This window comes from Lonchura striata, chromosome 36, assembly GCF_046129695.1.
Source record: "Lonchura striata isolate bLonStr1 chromosome 36, bLonStr1.mat, whole genome shotgun sequence".
NCBI classification, from domain to species: Eukaryota; Metazoa; Chordata; class Aves; order Passeriformes; family Estrildidae; genus Lonchura; species Lonchura striata.
This window is the reverse complement of record NC_134638.1, coordinates 1,366,371-1,382,071: the sequence shown is the minus strand read 5'-3', so window position 1 is coordinate 1,382,071 and position 15,701 is coordinate 1,366,371. Positions and strand designations below refer to the sequence as shown.

Below are 15,701 nucleotides of genomic sequence, written 5' to 3'. Positions count from 1 at the left end.
CGGGAATAACTGGGACCAGTACGGGGAGAACTGGGACCAGTATGGGGCAACTGGGACCAGTAGGGGGAGAACTGGGACCAGTATGGGAATAACTGGGACTAGTACGGGACAACTGGGACCAGTACGGGGAGAACTGGGACCAGTACGGGGAGAACTGGGACCAGTATGGGGCAACTGGGACCAGTACGGGGCAACTGGGACCAGTACGGGGAGAACTGGGACCAGTATGGGAATAACTGGGACCAGTACGGGGAGAACTCGGACCAGTATGGGGAGAACTGGGACCAGTATGGGAATAACTGGGACCAGTATGGGGCAACTGGGACCAGTACGGGGAGAACTGGGACCAGTATGGGAATAACTGGGACCAGTACGGGGAGAACTCGGACCAGTATGGGGAGAACTGGGACCAGTATGGGAATAACTGGGACCAGTATGGGGCAACTGGGACCAGTACGGGGAGAACTGGGACCAGTACGGGGCAACTGGGACCAGTACGGGGAGAACTGGGACCAGTATGGGAATAACTGGGACCAGTACGGGGAGAACTGGGACCAGTACGGGGAGAACTGGGACCAGTATGGGGACAACTGGGACCAGTACGGGACAACTGGGACCAGTACGGGGAGAACTGGGACCAGTACGGGGCAACTGGGACCAGTATGGGAATAACTGGGACCAGTATGGGAATAACTGGGACCAGTACGGGACAACTGGGACCAGTACGGGGAGAACTGGGACCAGTATGGGGCAACTGGGACCAGTACGGGGAGAACTGGGACCAGTACGGGGCAACTGGGACCAGTACGGGGAGAACTGGGACCAGTATGGGAATAACTGGGACCAGTACGGGGAGAACTCGGACCAGTATGGGGAGAACTGGGACCAGTATGGGAATAACTGGGACCAGTATGGGGCAACTGGGACCAGTATGGGAATAACTGGGACCAGTACGGGACAACTGGGACCAGTATGGGGAGAACTGGGACCAGTATGGGGCAACTGGGACCAGTACGGGGAGAACTGGGACCAGTATGGGGAGAACTGGGACCAGTACGGGACAACTGGGACCAGTATGGGGAGAACTGGGACCAGTACGGGACAACTGGGACCAGCATGGGGCAACTGGGACCAGTACGGGGCAACTGGGACCAGTACGGGGCAACTGGGACCAGTACGGGAATAACTGGGACCAGTACGGGGAGAACTGGGACCAGTATGGGAATAACTGGGACCAGTATGGGAATAACTGGGACCAGTACGGGACAACTGGGACCAGTACGGGGACAACTAGGACCAGTACGGGAATAACTGGGACCAGTACGGGGACAACTGGGACCAGTACGGGGCAACTGGGACCAGTACGGGGACAACTAGGACCAGTATGGGAATAACTGGGACCAGTACGGGACAACTGGGACCAGTATGGGAATAACTGGGACCAGTACGGGGAGAGCTGGGACCAGCACAGGGAGAACTGGGACCAGTACGGGGCAACTGGGACCAGTACGGGGAGAACTGGGACCAGTACGGGAATAACTGGGACCAGTATGGGAATAACTGGGACCAGTACGGGACAACTGGGACCAGTATGGGGCAACTGGGACCAGTACGGGGACAACTAGGACCAGTATGGGAATAACTGGGACCAGTACAGGGAGAGCTGGGACCAGTATGGGAATAACTGGGACTAGTACGGGACAACTGGGACCAGTACGGGGAGAACTGGGACCAGTACGGGGAGAACTGGGACCAGTATGGGGCAACTGGGACCAGTACGGGGACAAGTGGGACCAGTACGGGACATCAGGGACCAGTATGGGGATCGTGGCCACCAGTCCTGGACCAGTACAGGCACCACAGACTCCAGTGCAGGACCAGTATGGGGACAACTGAGACGAGTACAAGACCAGTAGAGGCACCAGTGCCACCAGTATGGCACCAGTATGGGCACTGCAGCCACCAGTAAAGAACCAGTATGGCACCAGTATGGGCACTGCAGCCACCAATAAAACCAGTATGGCACCAGTATGGGCACTGCAGCCACCAGTACGGGGACCAGTATGGAACCAGTATGGGCACTGCAGCCACCAGTAAAGAACCAGTATGGCACCAGTATGGGCACTGCAGCCACCAGTATGGAGACCAGTATGGAACCAGTATGGGCACTGCAGCCACCAGTAAAGAACCAGTATGGCACCAGTATGGGCACTGCAGCCACCAGTAAAACCAGTATGGCACCAGTATGGGCACTGCAGCCACCAGTATGGGGACCAGTATGGCACCAGTATGGGCACTGCAGCCACCAGTAAAGAACCAGTATGGCACCAGTATGGGCACTGCAGCCACCAGTATGGGGACCAGTATGGCACCAGTATGGGCACTGCAGCCACCAATAAAACCAGTATGGCACCAGTATGGGCACTGCAGCCACCAGTACGGAGACCAGTATGGAACCAGTATGGGCACTGCAGCCACCAGTAAAGAACCAGTATGGCACCAGTATGGGCACTGCAGCCACCAGTAAAGAACCAGTATGCCACCAGTATGGGCACTGCAGCCACCAGTATGGGGACCAGTATGGCACCAGTATGGGCACTGCAGCCACCAATAAAACCAGTATGGCACCAGTATGGGCACTGCAGCCACCAGTAAAGAACCAGTATGGCACCAGTATGGGCACTGCAGCCACCAGTACGGAGACCAGTATGGAACCAGTATGGGCACTGCAGCCACCAGTAAAGAACCAGTATGGCACCAGTATGGGCACTGCAGCCACCAGTACGGAGACCAGTATGGAACCAGTATGGGCACTGCAGCCACCAGTAAAGAACCAGTATGGAACCAGTATGGGCACTGCAGCCACCAGTAAAACCAGTATGGCACCAGTATGGGCACTGCAGCCACCAGTAAAGAACCAGTATGGCACCAGTATGGGCACTGCAGCCACCAGTACGGAGACCAGTATGGAACCAGTATGGGCACTGCAGCCACCAGTAAAGAACCAGTATGGCACCAGTATGGGCACTGCAGCCACCAGTACGGAGACCAGTATGGAACCAGTATGGGCACTGCAGCCACCAGTAAAACCAGTATGGAACCAGTATGGGCACTGCAGCCACCAGTAAAACCAGTATGGCAAGGACGGCCACCAGTCCGGCCACTGTGGCCACCAGTTTGCTCACGGTGCCCCCAGTCCGGAGCGGGGTGGGGGAGGGCGGGGGATGAGCGGGGATGGAGCTCTAATCCCCCCTCCCCCACCCCCGGCCCCTCCCGACCCCCCCCCCGGACCACCCCCCAACCTCCCCGACCCCCTCCCCAATATGGGACCCCCTCCCAAACCCCCTCTGGACACCCCCAAACCCCCCCGGACCCCCCATCCCCCCCAGTCCATGGGTTCCTCTCCCCTCCCCCCAACTTTTTTCCACCCCCCCTCCCCGTTTCGGGGGGTCCCACCCCCGCCCCCTCCCCCCCCCCGGATCGGGGCCACCTCCGGGGGGATTGTCCCTAATCCCGGCCACCCGTGACCCCCCCGGGATTAGGGGGACACCTGGGGGGGGTCCCCAGAGGGACCCTGGGACATGTAGTCCCCCCCTTGGGGGGGGGGGTGGAGGGCAAGGAACCCCGCAAATGTCAGCCGGGACCGCCCAAAATCCCCCGGGACCCCCCAAATGATCCCCGGGACCGCCCAAATTCCCCCGGGACCCCCCAAATGTCAGCCGGGACCGCCCAAAATCCCCCGGGACCCCCCAAATGTCAGCCGGGACCACCCAAAATCCCCCGGGACCCCCCCAAATGTCAGCCGGGACTGCCCAAAATCCCCCGGGATCCCCCAAATGATCCCCGGGACCACCCAAAATCCCCCGGGACCCCCCAAATGATCCCCGGGACCACCCAAAATCCCCCGGGACCGCCCAAATGATCCCCGGGACCACCCAAAATCCCCCGGGACCCCCCAAATGATCCCCGGGACCGCCCAAAATCCCCCGGGACCACCCAAATGTCATCCGGGACCACGCAAAATCCCCCGGGACCCCGCAAATGTCAGCCGGGACCGCCCAAAAGCCCCCGGGACCCCCCAAATGTCAGCCGGGACCGCCCAAAATCCCCCGGGACCCCCCAAATGATCCCCGGGACCGCCCAAAATCCCCCGGGACCCCCCAAATGTCAGCCGGGACCGCCCAAAATCCCCCGGGACCCCCCAAATGATCCCCGGGACCACCCAAAATCCCCCAGGACCGCCCAAATGTTACCCGGCCCCCCCAAAATCCCCCGGGACCACCAAACGCCATTCTGCACCCCACCAGGGTGGGGCAGAGACCCCCCCCAAATGTCACCCGGGACCCCCAAAATGTCCCCTGAGACCCTCCAAAATCCCCCGGGAACCCCCAAATGTCACCCGGGACCCCCAAAATGTCCCCTGAGACCCTCCAAAATCCCCCGGGAACCCCCAAATGTCACCCGGGACCCCCCAAATGTCCACCAGGACCCCCCTCCCAGATGTTGCCAAAACCCTGTGGTGGCATCAGGGGGGGCAGTGGGACCCCAAAATCCAGGGGGGGAATTGGAGGGGCTCCAGAGGGGTTTGGGGGTACAGGGGGGAGAGTCTGGGGTGTTTTGGGGTATGGAGGGACTCGGGAGAAGTTTTGGGGTGCAGGCAAGGGGGTTTGGGAAGGTTTGGGGTTCAAATTTGAGGTCCCAGCAAGTTTTTTGGTTTGATTTGTGGGCACAGGACGGTCCCAGTAAAAATTTTGGCAAACCAGGGAGGTTTTGGGGTCCAATTTGGGATCCCAAAGAAGGTTTTGGGGTCAAATTTTGTGGCACAGAGTGGTACCAAGGAATTTTGGGGTCCAGTTTGGGATCCCAAAGAGTTTTTGGAGTCCAATTTGGGATCCCAAAGAGTTTTTGGGGGTCCAATTCAGGACCCCAGGGACCTTTTGGAGCCAAATTTGGGCTCCCAGGCACCTCCCAGTCTCCAGTTTGGCACCTCAGCACCCCTGAACCCCCCGCAGCACCCGAGGGTATTTCAGGACCACCACCCCCCCACCCCCTCCCCATCACACCAGCACCCAATTAAGCCCTTTTAGGGTGGGGGGGGGGCCTGATACCCCCTGATCCCCCACCCCAACCCCGCTAATCAGGGCTCGGGGGTGATTAAGACCCCCCGAAAGCCGCTTGCCGAGCGCCTAAGCCCGGCTTGGCCAGCGCCGGCTCCGGGATGAGCCGGGCTCAGCCGCGCTTTACCTCCTGAGCCCCGATTATTGGGGGGGGGTCGCATCCGCCCCCCGCCCTATAAAAGATCCTCCCCGTCGCCCCCCACCCGCCCGTCCGACCGCGGTGTCGCCGTCACCGCCGCCATGCAGAAGTCGCGGGAGATGCGGGACGAGCTCCCCGAGGATTTCTACATCCCCGTGAGCTTGGAGACCTCAAACCTGACGGCGCTGAGCCCCTTCCTGGTCCCCCAAACCCACCTGGGCAGCCCCGGCATCTTCAAGGCCATGGCGGCCTTCATGTTCCTGCTGGTGGTCCTCGGCGTCCCCATCAACGCGCTGACCGTGGTGTGCACGGCCAAGTACAAGAAGCTGAGGTCGCACCTCAACTACATCCTGGTCAACCTGGCGGTGGCCAACCTGCTGGTGGTGTGCGTGGGCTCCACCACGGCCTTCTACAGCTTCTCCCAGATGTACTTCGCCCTGGGGCCGCTGGCCTGCAAGATCGAGGGGTTCGCCGCCACGCTGGGCGGTGAGGGACGGGCAACGGGTGGGGGTGGTGGGGTTGGGGGTGGTTGGGGGTGTGGGATGTGGGCTGCGAGGTCATCGTGGTCTGGGGGTGTTGGGTCTGGGGGCATTGGGTTTGGAGGTGTTAGACATGAGGGTATGTGGTAGAAGATCACCATGGTCTGGGGATGTTGGGCATGAGGGTGTTGAGTTTGGGTGTTGGGTGGGGTTGGGGGTGGTTGGGGATGTGGGATGTGGGCTACGAGGTCATAGTGGTCTGGGGGTGTTGGGTCTGGGGGCGTTGGGTTTGGAGGTGTTAGACATGAGGGTATGTGGTAGAAGGTCACCATGGTCTGGGGATATTGGGTTTGGGGATGGTTGGGGGTGTGGGATGTGGGCTTCGAGGTCACTGTGGTCTGGGGGTGTTGGGGTTTGGGGACATTGGGTTTGGAGATGTTGGGGTTTGAGGATATTGGGGTTGAGGACACGGGCTTTGAGGTCACTGTGGTCTGGGGGTGTTGGAGTTTGGGGACATTGGGTTTGGAGATGTTGGGGTTTGAGGATATTGGGGTTGAGGACACGGGCTATGAGGTCACCATGGTCAGGGGATGTTGGGTTTGGGAGCATTGGGTTTGGAGGTGTTGGACATCAGGGTGTGGGCTATGAGGTCACCATGGTCTGGGGGTGTTGGGTTTGGAGATGTTGGGGTTTGAGGATATTGGGGTTGAGGACATGGGCTATGAGGTCACCATGGTCAGGGGATGTTGGGTTTGGGAGCGTTGGGTTTGGAGGTGTTGGACATCAGGGTGTGGGCTATGAGGTCACCATGGTCTGGGGGTGTTGGGTTTGGAGATGTTGGGGTTTGAGGATATTGGGGTTGAGGACATGGGCTATGAGGTCACCGTGGTCTGAGGGTGTTGGGTTTGGGGGCGTTGGGTCTGGAGGTGTTGGACATGAGGGTGTGGGGTAGAAGGTCTGGGAATATTGGGGGCGTTGGGTTTGGGGATGTTGGGTTTGGGGATATTGGGGTGTGGGATATGGACTATGAGGTCACCGTGGTCTGGGGGTGCTGGGTCTGGGGGTGTGGGGTAGAAGGTCCCCATGGTCTGGGGGTGTTGGGTTTGGGGACGTTGGGTCTGGGGGTGCTGGGGTGCATAGAACATGGGTCACAAGGTCACTATGGTCAGGGGGTGTTGGACATGAGGGTATGTGGTAGAAGGTCACCATGGTCTGGGGGTGTTGGGGTTGGGGGCGTTGGGGGTGTGGGACATGGGGCACAAGGTCACCATGGTCTGGGGACATTGGGTCTGGGGACATTGGGTTTGGGGTGTCCCTGTGGTCGCTGGCCGTGGTGGCCATGGTGGCCATGGCCATGGTGACAGGGATGTCACCAGTGTCCCCTGTCCCGCCTAGGGATGGTGTCCCTGTGGTCATGGCCGTGGTGGCCGTGGTGACAGGGATGTCACCCTAGGAATGCTATCCCTGTGGTCACTGGCCATGGTGGCCATGGTGACAGGGATGTCACCAGTGTCCCCTGTCCCTAGGGATGGTGTCCCTGTGGTCATTGGCCATGGTGGCCATGGTGACAGGGATGTCACCAATGTCCCCTGTCCCTAGGGATGGTGTCCCTGTGGTCGCTGGCCGTGGTGGCCTTTGAGCGGTTCCTGGTCATCTGCAAGCCCCTGGGCAACTTCACCTTCCGGGGCAGCCACGCGGTGCTGGGCTGTGCCATCACCTGGATCTTCGGCCTCGTCGCCTCCATGCCCCCCCTCTTCGGCTGGAGCAGGTCTGGGGGGGTTCCTGGGGGTCCCGGGGGGGTCTGGGGGTCCCGGAGGGTTTGGGGGTCCCTGAGGTGTCACGGAGTCTCCAAGGTTTGAGCTTCCAAGGGGAGCTGGGGGTCCCTGGAGTTGGGGATCTGGGGAAGGTTGGGGGGGTCTCAGATCAATTGGGGGGGGTCCCAGGAGGGTCAGGGGGTCCCTGGGGTCAGGGGTCTCTAGAGGGGTCTGGGGGTCCCTGGGGTCAGGGGTCTCTGGAGATTTGGGGTTCCAAGAGGATCTGGGGATCCCTGGAGTTGGAGATCTGGGGAAGGTTGGGGGGGGTCTCAGATCAATTGGGGGGGGGTCCCTGGGGTCAGGGGTCTCTGGAGATTTGGGGTTCCAAGAAGATCTGGGGGTCCCTGGAATTGGGGATCTGGGGAAGGTTGGGGGGGGTCCCAGGAGGGTTTGGGGGTCCTGGATGGGGTCAGGGGGTCCCTGGGGTCAGGGGTCGCAGGGGGGTTGGGGGTCCCGGGGGGGGGGGGGGGTTGAGCCTTCAAAGGAGGTTGGGGGGGGTCTTGGATGGGGTCGGGGGTTTTGGGGGTCCCGAGGGGTTTTAAGGGTCCGGAGGCAGATCGGGGGTCCCGGGGAAGGTCCGGGGGGGGGGTTTGGGGGTCCCTCATCCGTGCGACCCCCCCCTCCTCATCCGCGCCCCCAGACCCATCCCCGCGGGCTGGGAGTGCCCGGAATTGTCGGGGATTTTGGGATCCCGGGGGTCCCGGGGATTTTGCTGATCCCGGGGGCGGTTTGGGGGTCCCGGGCTGGGCTCGGGGGTCCCGTGGGCAGTGCCCACCCCCCGTGCCCCCCTCCCCAGCTCCATCCCCGAGCCGCTGAGGAGCTCCTGGGCTCGGGGGTCCCGGGAATTTTCGGGGATTTGTTGGATCGGGGATGTCGGGGGCGGGCCGGGGGTCCCGGGGGCGGTTTGGGGGTCGCGGGGGTGGTTCGGTTCGGGGGTCCCGCTGAAGTGTGACCCCCCCCGGTGCCCCCCTCCCCAGGTACATCCCCGAGGGGCTGCAGTGCTCGTGCGGGCCGGACTGGTACACGACGGACAACAAATGGAACAACGAGTCCTACGTGATTTTCCTCTTCTGCTTCTGCTTCGGCTTCCCCCTGACCGTCATCGTCTTCTCCTACGGGCGGCTGCTGCTCACCCTGCGCGCGGTGAGGGCATTTTGGGGGGTCCCGGGGGTCCTGGGGGCTCGGGGGGATCAGGGGAGCTCAGGTTCCCCACCGTGATCGTCTCCTGCTGCTCACCCTGCGCGCGGTGAGGGGATTTTGGGGGGTCCCGGGGGTCCTGGGGGGGTCCTGGGGGCTCGGGGGGATCAGAGGAGCGAAGGTTCCTCACCGTGATCATCTCCTGCTGCTCACCCTGAGCGCGGTGAGGGCATTTTGGGGGGTCCCGTGGTGGTCCCGGGGGCTCAGGGTGATCAGAGGAGCGCAGGTTCCCCACCGTGATCGTCTCCTGCTGCTCACCCTGAGCGTGGTGAGGGCATTTTGGGGGTCCTGGGGGGGATTCTGGGTGTCTTGGGGGGGTTCTGGGGGGTCCCAGGGGGTCCCGGGGGCTCGGGGGGATCAGGGGAGCACAGGTTCCCCACCGTGATCCTCTCCTGCTGCTCACCTTGAGCGTGGTGAGGGGATTTTGGGGGTCCTGGGGGGGTTCTGGGGGTCTTGGGGGGTCCCAGGGGGCCCTGGGGGGCTCAGGGGTCACACAGTTTATTGGGGTACACGGTTTATTGGGGGCACAGGGGAATTGGGGTGCCGTGGGGTGGGTGGTCCTTGGGGAGACCCCACAGCGGGGGGGGGGGGGGCAGTGGGGGTCAGCGTTGGGGGTCTGAGACCCCTCCCCGTGTTTGAGACCCCCGTGGGTCACTGGCGTGGCTGAGTGCCCCAGACCTGACCCCATAACTGACCCCATGAGTGTCCCCATAGCCCCCCATTGCCACCCCCACATCTGACCCCACATCTCCTCTATATCTGACCCCACATCTGACCCCATTTCTGACCCAGATCCCCCCGATCTCTGACCCATATCCGACCCCATATTCTCCCATCTTCGACCCCACACTGTCCCCTATATCTTACCCCATATCTACCCTTTCTGACCCCATATCTGACCCCTGTATCTGACCCCACACCATCCCCTATATCTGACCCCACATCTGACCCCACATCTGACCTCATATCTGACCTCATATCTCCTCTATATCTGACCCCACATCTGACCCCACACCATCCCCTATATCTGACCCATACCTGACCCATACTTGACCCTGTATCTGACTCCACATCACTCCTATATCCGACCCACATCTGACCCCACACCATCCCCTATATCCACCCCACACTGACCCCACACCATCCCCTATATCCACCCCACACTGACCCCACACCATCCCCTATATCCGCCCCACACTGACCCCACACCATCCCCTATAGCCGCCCCACACTGACCCCACACCATCCCCTATATCCGCCCCACACTGACCCCACACCATCCCCTATATCCGCCCCACACTGACCCCACACCATCCCCTATATCCGCCCCACACTGACCCCACACTATCCCCTATATCCGCCCCACACTGACCCCACACCATCCCCTATATCCGCCCCACATCTGCCTCACACCATCCCCTATATCCACCCCACACTGACCCCACACTGACCCCACACCATCCCCTATATCCGCCCCACACTGACCCCACACTGACCCCACACCATCCCCTATATCCGCTCCACACTGACCCCACACCATCCCCTATATCCGCCCCACACTGACCCCACACCATCCCCTATATCTGCCCCACATCATCCCTTATATCCGCCCCACACTGACCCCACACTGACCCCACACCATCCCCTATATCCGCCCCACCCTGACCCCACATCATCCCCTATATCCGCCCCACACCAACCCCACCCTGACCCCACAGCGTCCCCACCCTGACCCTGTCCCGCGCCGCCCCGCAGGTGGCCAAGCAGCAGGAGCAGTCGGCCACCACGCAGAAGGCGGAGCGCGAGGTGACCAAGATGGTGGTGGTGATGGTGCTGGGCTTCCTGGTGTGCTGGCTGCCCTACTGCAGCTTCGCGCTCTGGGTGGTGACGCACCGGGGACATCCCTTCGACGTGGGGCTGGCCTCCATCCCCTCCGTCTTCTCCAAGGCCTCCACCGTCTACAACCCCATCATCTACGTCTTCATGAACAAGCAGGTGGGGACGCGGGGACGCGGGGACATGGGGAAGTGGGGACACTGGGATGTGGGGACACAGGGATGTGGGGATGTGGGGACACGGGGACATTGGGGACACGGGGGTGCGGGGACATAGCGATGTGGGGACACTGGGATGTGGGGATGTGGGGACGTGGGAACACAGGGATGTGGGGACATGGGGACATGGGGATATGGGGATGTGGGGACACGGGGACGTGGGGATATACGGACATGGGGACACGGGGACGTGGGGACATGGGGAAGTGGGGACACTGGGATGTGGGGACACTGGGATGTGGGGACACTGGGATGTGGGGATGTGGGGACACGGGGACATTGGGGACACAGGGGTGCGGGGACATGGCGATGTGGGGACACTGGGATGTGGGGATGTGGGGACGTGGGAACACAGGGATGTGGGGACATGGGGACATGGGGATATGGGGATGTGGGGACACGGGGACATGGGGATATACGGACATGGGGACACGGGGACGTGGGGACATGGGGAAGTGGGGACACTGGGATGTGGGGACACGGGGATGTGGGGACACGGGGATGTGGGGACACTGGGATGTGGGGACACGGGGGCACAGGAACATGGGGACATGGGGACACTGGGATGTGGGGACACGGGAACATTGGGGACACGGGGGCATGGGGACATGGTAATGTGGGGACACGGGGATGTGGGGACATGGGGACATGGGGACACGGGGACGTGGGGACACAGGGTCAGGAGGACACAGGGGGACGGTGAAGACATGGGGATATGGGGATATGGGGACACAGACATGGGGACAGGGGGACACAGGGTCACGGGGACATGGGGACACGGGGATGTGGGGATACAGGGTCACGGGGACATGGGGACACAGGGACACAAGGATATGGGGATGTGGGGACACAGGGACACAGGGACATGGCAGTGTGGGTACATGGGGACATGGGGACATGGGGATGTGGGGACATGGGGACACAGGGTCAGGAGGACAGGGGGACAGTGAAGACATGGGGATATGGGGACACAGGGTCACGGGGACATGGGGACACGGGGATGTGGGGACACGGGGATATGTGGACATGGGGACACAGGGTCATGGGGACATGGGGAACACAGGGACACGAAGACGTGGGGATGGTGGGGACAGTTGGGGTGATGGGGGTGGTGGGGACAATGGGGACATGGGGGCAGTGGGGGGATGGGGGTGTTGTTGTGAGTCTGGGGTCCCTCTGTGGGTCTGGGGCTGTTCCTATGGGTCCTTCTGTGGGTCGGGGGTCCAGCTGTGGGTCTGGGGTCTCTCTATGGTTCAGGGGTCCCGCTGTGGGTCAGGGGTCCTGCTGTGGGTTGGGGTCCCTCTCTGGGTCCTGGCTCTTTCCATAGGTCGGGCATCCCTCTATGGGTCTGGGGCTGTTCCTATGGATCCCGCTGTGGGTTGGGGGTCCCACTGTGGCTCTGGGGCTGTTTCTATGGGCCTGGGGCTGTTGCTGTGGGTCTGGGCTGTTCCTGTGGGTCCTGCCGTGGGTCTGGGGCTGTTGCTATGGGTCCCACTGTGGGTCTGGGCTGTTCCTATGGGTCTGAGGCTGTTCCTATGGGTCCTTCTGTGGGTCAGGGGTCCAGCTGTGGGCTGGGGTTCTGCTGTGGGTTGGGGGGGGGTCTCTCTGTGGGTCTGGGGCTGTTCCTATGGGTCTGGAGCTGTGGCTATGGGTCTGGGCTGTAGCTGTGAGTCTGGGGTTGTTGCTGTGGGTCCCGCTGTGGGTCTGGGGCTGTTCCTATGGGTCTGGGGCTGTTGCTGTGGGTCCGGGGCTGTGGGTCTGGGCTGTGGCTGTGGGTCCGGGGCTGTAGCTGTGGGTCTGGGGCTGTAGCTGTGGGTCTGGGCTGTAGCTATGGGTCCCGCCGTGGGTCCGGGGCTGTGGCTGTGGGTCCGGGGCTGTTCCTATGGGTCTGGGCTGTGGCCGTGGGTCCCGCCGTGGGTCCGGGGCTGTAGCTGTGGGTCTGGGCTGTGGCTGTGGGTCCCGCCGTGGGTCCGGGGCCATAGCTGTGGGTCTGGGCTGTGGCCGTGGGTCCCGCCGTGGGTCCGGGGCTGTAGCTGTGGGTCGGGGCTGTAGCTATGGGTCCCGCTGTGGGTCCGGGGCTGTAGCTGTGGGTCTGGGCTGTGGCTGTGAGTCCGGGGTTGTTCCTATGGGTCTGGGCTGTGGCCGTGGGTCCCGCCGTGGGTCCGGGGCTGTGGCTGTGGGTCCGGGGCTGTTCCTATGGGTCTGGGCTGTGGCCGTGGGTCCCGCCGTGGGTCCGGGGCTGTAGCTGTGGGTCTGGGCTGTAGCTGTGGGTCTGGGCTGTAGCTGTGGGTCCCGCCGTGGGTCCGGGGCTGTAGCTGTGGGTCGGGGCTGTAGCTATGGGTCCCGCTGTGGGTCCGGGGCTGTAGCTGTGGGTCGGGGCTGTAGCTGTGGGTCCGGGGTTGTTCCTATGGGTCTGGGCTGTGGCCATGGGTCCCGCCGTGGGTCCGGGGCTGTAGCTGTGGGTCCGGGGCTGTTCCTATGGGTCTGGGCTGTGGCTGTGGGTCCGGGGTTGTTCCTATGGGTCTGGGCTGTGGCCGTGGGTCCCGCCGTGGGTCCGGGGCCGTAGCTGTGGGTCGGGGCTGTAGCTGTGGGTCCGGGGCTGTGGCTGTGGGTCCCCCCGTGGGTCCGGGGCTGTGGCTGTGGGTCCGGGGCTGTTCCTATGGGTCCGGGCTGTGGCCGTGGGTCCCGCCGTGGGTCCGGGGCCGTAGCTGTGGGTCGGGGCTGTAGCTGTGGGTCCCGCCGTGGGTCCGGGGCTGTAGCTGTGGGTCTGGGCTGTGGCTGTGGGTCCGGGGCTGTAGCTGTGGGTCTGGGCTGTAGCTATGGGTCCCGCCGTGGGTCCGGGGCTGTGGCTGTGGGTCCGGGGCTGTTCCTATGGGTCTGGGCTGTGGCCGTGGGTCCCGCCGTGGGTCCGGGGCTGTAGCTGTGGGTCTGGGCTGTGGCCGTGGGTCCCGCCGTGGGTCCGGGGCTGTAGCTGTGGGTCGGGGCTGTAGCTGTGGGTCCCGCCGTGGGTCCGGGGCTGTAGCTGTGGGTCGGGGCTGTAGCTGTGGGTCGGGGCTGTAGCTGTGGGTCCGGGGCTGTTCCTATGGGTCTGGGCTGTGGCTGTGGGTCCGGGGCTGTTCCTATGGGTCTGGGCTGTGGCCGTGGGTCCCGCCGTGGGTCCGGGGCTGTAGCTGTGGGTCGGGGCTGTAGCTGTGGATCCGGGGCTGTTCCTATGGGTCTGGGCTGTAGCTGTGGGTCCCGCTGTGGGTCCGGGGCTGTTCCTATGGGTCCGGGCTGTGGCCGTGGGTCCCGCCGTGGGTCCGGGGCTGTTCCTATGGGTCTGGGCTGTGGCCGTGGGTCCCGCCGTGGGTCCGGGGCCGTAGCTGTGGGTCGGGGTCCCGCAGTTCCGCTCCTGCATGCTCAAGCTCGTGTTCTGCGGCCGGAGCCCGTTCGGGGACGAGGACGACGTGTCCGGCTCGTCCCAGGCCACGCAGGTGTCCTCGGTGTCCTCCAGCCAGGTGTCCCCGGCATAGGGCGGCCCCACGGCGCTGCCCCACGGCGCTGCCCCACGGCGCTGCCCCACGGCGGGCCCGACCCAGCCAGGGCTGCCCTACAGCGGACTTGGTCCTGTATGGGGCTCTGCCCCACATCGGGCTCTGCCCCATATCGGGTTTGGCTCTATATTGGGCTCTGCCCCATATCGGGCTCAGCCCTATATCAGGTTTGCCCCCACATCGGGCTCTGCCCCATATCAGGTTTGGCCCTATATTGGGCTCTGCCCCACACCGGGCTCTGCCCCATATCAGGTTTGGCCCCACATCGGGCTCTGCCCCACATCAGGTTTGGCCCCACATTGGGCTCTGCCCCACATCGGGCTCTGCCCCATATCAGGTTTGGCCCCACATCGGGCTCTGCCCCATATCAGGTTTGACCCTATATTGGGCTCTGCCCCACATCGGGCTCAGCCCTATATCAGGTTTGGCCCCACATTGGGCTCTGCCGCACATCGAGCTCTGCCCCATATCGGGTTTGGCCCTATATTGGGCTCTGCCCCATATCAGGTTTGGCCCCACATTGGGCTCTGCCCCATATCAGGTTTGGCCCCACATCGGGCTCTGCCCCACATCGGGTTTGGCCCTATATTGGGCCCAGCCCTATATTGAGCTCTGCCCCACACCAGGCTCAGCTCTGCCCCACACCAGGCTCAGCTCTATATCAAGCTCTGCCCCACATCGGGCTCTGCCCTATATCATGTTTGGCCCTAGATCGAGCTCTGCCCCACACCGGGCTCTGCCCCACACGGTGTTTGACCCTATATCGGGCTCTGCCCCATATCAGATTTAGCCCTATATCAGTCTCAGCCCTATATCAAGCTCTGCCCCACACCGGGCTCTGCCCCATATCAGGTTTGGCCCCACATTGGGCTCTGCCCCACACCGGGTCAGCCCTATATCGGGTTCTGCCCCACAGCGGGTCAGCCCTATATCGGGTTCTGCCCCACATCAAGCTCTGCCCTATATCGGGTTCTGCCCCACACCGGGTCAGCCCTATATCGGGTTCTGCCCCACATCAAGCTCTGCCCCACCCCGGGTCAGCCCTATATCGGGCTCAGTCTCACAGTTCTGCCCTATGGAGGGCTCTGCCCCATATCGGGCTTTACCCCACAGCAGCTCTGCCCCACAGCAGCTCTGCCCCACGGCTCTCTCAGCCCCACGGCAGCTCTGCCCCACGGCAGCTCTGCCCCCCGCTATGGGGCAGCCCCACAGCTCCGTTGTACATAACCCCCCCTCACCCCATTAAACACTGGAGACGCAGCCGCTGCCTCTGCTTTGGGGGGCACCCCACAAGTGCCCCCAGACCCACAGAACCACCCCAAGTGCCCCACAAGTGCCCCCAGACCCACAGAACCACCCCAAGTGCCC

At 63.0% G+C, this 15,701-nt stretch overlaps 1 protein-coding gene across 1 annotated transcript; it reads left to right on the top strand.

Annotated features, from left to right (window-relative positions):
• Nucleotides 1–5,357: 5,357 nt before the first annotated feature.
• On the top strand, nt 5,358–14,486 carry LOC110481609 (blue-sensitive opsin). The gene is made up of 5 exons (XM_077789609.1): nt 5,358–5,742; nt 7,335–7,503; nt 8,527–8,692; nt 10,502–10,741; nt 14,184–14,486. Exons 1-5 carry the CDS (start codon nt 5,358–5,360, stop codon nt 14,310–14,312), a joined length of 1,089 nt encoding a protein of 362 aa, XP_077645735.1. The 3' UTR covers nt 14,313–14,486.
• Nucleotides 14,487–15,701: the final 1,215 nt, after the last annotated feature.